Source organism: Salvelinus fontinalis, chromosome 20 (assembly GCF_029448725.1).
Source record: "Salvelinus fontinalis isolate EN_2023a chromosome 20, ASM2944872v1, whole genome shotgun sequence".
Lineage (NCBI taxonomy): Eukaryota > Metazoa > Chordata > Actinopteri > Salmoniformes > Salmonidae > Salvelinus > Salvelinus fontinalis.
This window is the reverse complement of record NC_074684.1, coordinates 41,167,856-41,171,551: the sequence shown is the minus strand read 5'-3', so window position 1 is coordinate 41,171,551 and position 3,696 is coordinate 41,167,856. Positions and strand designations below refer to the sequence as shown.

Sequence of the window (3,696 nt, the reverse complement as noted above, 5' to 3'; positions counted from 1 at the left end):
GCACCTTGGAGGGGAGGGAGTTACCAGTATGACAGCCATGAGAGAAGCACCTTGGAGGGGAGGTAGTTACCAGTATGACAGCGAGGAGAGAAGCACCTTGGGGGGGGAGGTAGTTACCAGTATGACAGCCAGGAGAGAAGCACCTTGGAGGGGAGGTAGTTACCAGTATGACAGCCAGGAGAGAAGCACCTTGGAGGGGAGGTAGTGTCCAGTATGACAGCCAGGAGAGAAGCACTTTGGAGGGGAGGTAGTGTCCAGTATGACAGCCAGGAGAGAAGCACCTTGGAGGGGAGGTAGTGTCCAGTATGACAGCCAGGAGAGAAGCACCTTGGAGGGGAGGTAGTGTCCAGTATGACAGCCAGGAGAGAAGCACCTTGGAGGGGAGGGAGTGTCCAGTATGACAGCCAGGAGAGAAGCACCTTGGAGGGGAGGTAGTGTCCAGTATGACAGCCAGGAGAGAAGCACCTTGGAGGGGAGGTAGTGTCCAGTATGACAGCCAGGAGAGAAGCACCTTGGAGGGGAGGTAGTGTCCAGTATGACAGCCAGGAGAGAAGCACCTTGGAGGGGAAGTAGTTACCAGTATGACAGCCAGGAGAGAAGCACCTTGGAGGGGAGGTAGTTACCAGTATGACAGCCAGGAGAGAAGCACCTTGGAGGGGAGGTAGTTACCAGTATGACAGCCAGGAGAGAAGCACCTTGGAGGGGAAGTAGTTACCAGTATGACAGCCAGGAGAGAAGCACCTTGGAGGGGAAGTAGTTACCAGTATGACAGCCAGGAGAGAAGCACCTTGGAGGGGAGGTAGTGTCCAGTATGACAGCAAGGAGAGAAGCACCTTGGAGGGGAGGTAGTGTTCAGTATGACAGCCAGGAGAGAAGCACCTTGGAGGGGAGGTAGTGACCAGTATGACAGCCAGGAGAGAAGCACCTTGGAGGGGAGGTAGTGTCCAGTACAGGCCGTTGGAAAGCCAGGAGGGTGACAAGCTCTACACCAGACAGCGGGAGAAAAGACTACGGTCAAGTGGAGTTCAAGTTTGGGAGTTGTCCAAAAACAGCCAAAGCACAATGTCAAGTGGAAGAAGCAAAACAGCATTAGGCAGGTGTCTGCTCAGATAATGCCCCAGTGCCAACAGCATGCTTTGTTTAACGCCAGGGACAAGTCTTTGGTAAAAACAGAAAAGAGTAGACGACTGCCCTGGAGCCTGAACAGTTTTAAGTCAGTCTCCTAACAGGTGAATGTTTATCAATAATTGGAAGAAGCAATTTCATAAATTCATCAAGTACAGCGTCTGGATGCTCCTCATTAATCAGATCAGACCAACAACTAGTTTTAACATCATCCACATCAGTCACAGCAAAATATTTTGTATGATCTCTTATACACTATTTTAGGCCCAGCGGTTGTAACGTTGTCTTTCCTGGATATAGCCACTATATTGTGATCACTGCATTCAATGGGTACAGATACAACTTTAGAATAATGTTATACAGATTTAGTAAAAATGTGATCAACAGTCCACCGCCTCCCCGTACTTCACAATAGTCCACAGCCTCCCCGTACTTCACAACAGTCCACAGCCTCCCCGTACTTCACAACAGTCCACCGCCTCCCCGTACTTCACAACAGTCCACCGCCTCCCCGTACTTCACAACAGTCCACAGCCTCCCCGTACTTCACAATAGTCCACCGCCTCCCCGTACTTCACAACAGTCCACAGCCTCCCCGTACTTCACAATAGTCCACAGCCTCCCCGTACTTCACAACAGTCCACAGCCTCCCCGTACTTCACAACAGTCCACAGCCTCCCCGTACTTCACAACAGTCCACAGCCTCCCCGTACTTCACAACAGTCCACAGCCTCCCCGTACTTCACAACAGTCCACAGCCTCCCCGTACTTCACAACAGTCCACAGCCTCCCCGTACTTCACAACAGTCCACAGCCTCCCCGTACTTCACAATAGTCCACAGCCTCCCCGTACTTCACAACAGTCCACAGCCTCCCCGTACTTCAATAGTCCACAGCCTCCCCGTACTTCACAACAGTCCACAGCCTCCCCGTACTTCAACAGTCCACAGCCTCCCCGTACTTCACAACATTCCACAGCCTCCCCGTACTTCACAACAGTCCACAGCCTCCCCGTACTTCAATAGTCCACAGCCTCCCCGTACTTCACAACAGTCCACAGCCTCCCCGTACTTCAACAGTCCACAGCCTCCCCGTACTTCACAACAGTCCACAGCCTCCCCGTACTTCAACAGTCCACAGCCTCCCCGTACTTCACAACATTCCACAGCCTCCCCGTACTTCACAACAGTCCACAGCCTCCCCGTACTTCACAACAGTCCACAGCCTCCCCGTACTTCACAACAGTCCACAGCCTCCCCGTACTTCACAACAGTCGGGTGCACTACTTTGGTCCAGTCTTATAGGGAATAGGGTGCCATCTGATCCCCACCACAATAATGTAAATCTCACTTTACCAATATAATACTTAAAACCTAAATATGGCTTCATATGAACCATTACTGATTGGTTATATATTATGAAAGGTCTTCTGATATGTTCATTTTCTACTCCCCCTGCCCTCTGTACCTCCCTCTCTCCCCTCCCTCTCTCTCTATCTCTCTCCCCGTCCCTCTCTCTATCTCTCTCCCCGTCCCTCTCTCTCTATCTCTCTCCTCGTCTCTCTATCTCTCTCCTCGTCTCTCTCTCTCTCTCCTCGTCCTTCTCTTTCTCTCTCTCCTCGTCCTTCTCTTTCTCTCTCTCCCCGTCTCTCTCTCTCCCTCTCCCCGTCCCTCTCCCTCCCTCTCTCCCCATCCCCCTCTCCCTCCCTCCCTCCCCGTCCCTCCCTCCCTTTCTCCCCATCCCCCTCTCCCTCTTTCTCTCTCTCCCCGTCTCTCTCTCTCCCTCTCCCCGTCCCTCTCCCTCCCTCTCTCCCCGTCCCTCTCCCTCTCTCCCCGTCCCTCTCCCTCTCTCCCTCTCTCCCCCTCTCCCTCTCTCCCCCTCTCCCTCTCCCCCTCTCCCTCTCTCCCTCTCCCTCCGTCCCTCTCTCCCCGTCCCTCTCTCCCCATCCCTCTCTCCCCATCCCTCTCTCCCCGTCCCTCTCTCCCCGTCCCTCCCTCCCTCCCTCCCTCCCTCCCTCCCTCCCTCCCTCCCTCCCTCCCTCCCTCCCTCTCTCCCCGTCCCTCCCTCTCTCCCCGTCCCTCCCTCCCTCTCTCTCTCCCTCTCTCCCCGTCCCTCTCTCCCTCTCTCCCCTTTCCCTCTCTCCCTCTCTCCCCTTTCCCTCCCTCCCTCTCTCCCCTTTCCCTCCCTCCCCTCTCTCCCCTTTCCCTCTCTCCCTCTCTCCCCTTTCCCTCCCTCCCTCTCCCTCCCTCCCTCCCTCCCTCCCTCCCTCTCTCTCCCTCTCTCCCCGTCCCTCCCTCCTTCTCTCCCCGCCCCTCCCTCCCTCCCTCTCCCTCCCTCCCTCTCCCTCCCTCCCTCTCTCCCCGTCCCTCTCTCCCCGTCCCTCCCTCCCTCCCTCCCTCCCTCCCTCCCTCCCTCCCTCTCTCCCCGTCCCTCCCTCTCTCCCCGTCCCTACCTCTCTCCCCGTCCCTCCCTCCCTCTCTCCCCGTCCCTCCCTCCCTCTCTCCCCGTCCCTCCCTCCCTCTCTCCCCGTCCCTCCCTCCCTCTCTCTCTCCCTCTCTCCCCGTCCCTCTC

At 56.1% G+C, this 3,696-nt stretch overlaps 1 protein-coding gene across 1 annotated transcript in view; it reads left to right on the top strand.

The window, feature by feature from the left end:
• The first annotated feature begins 903 nt into the window (after positions 1 to 903).
• Positions 904 to 3,696, top strand: part of LOC129817899 (intersectin-2-like) — a 104,415-nt gene continuing 101,622 nt past the window's right edge. The window contains exon 1 of the mRNA XM_055873497.1: positions 904 to 1,013. Within this exon, the coding sequence (XP_055729472.1) occupies positions 904 to 1,013 (110 nt within the window). The remainder of the gene's footprint in view (positions 1,014 to 3,696) is intronic.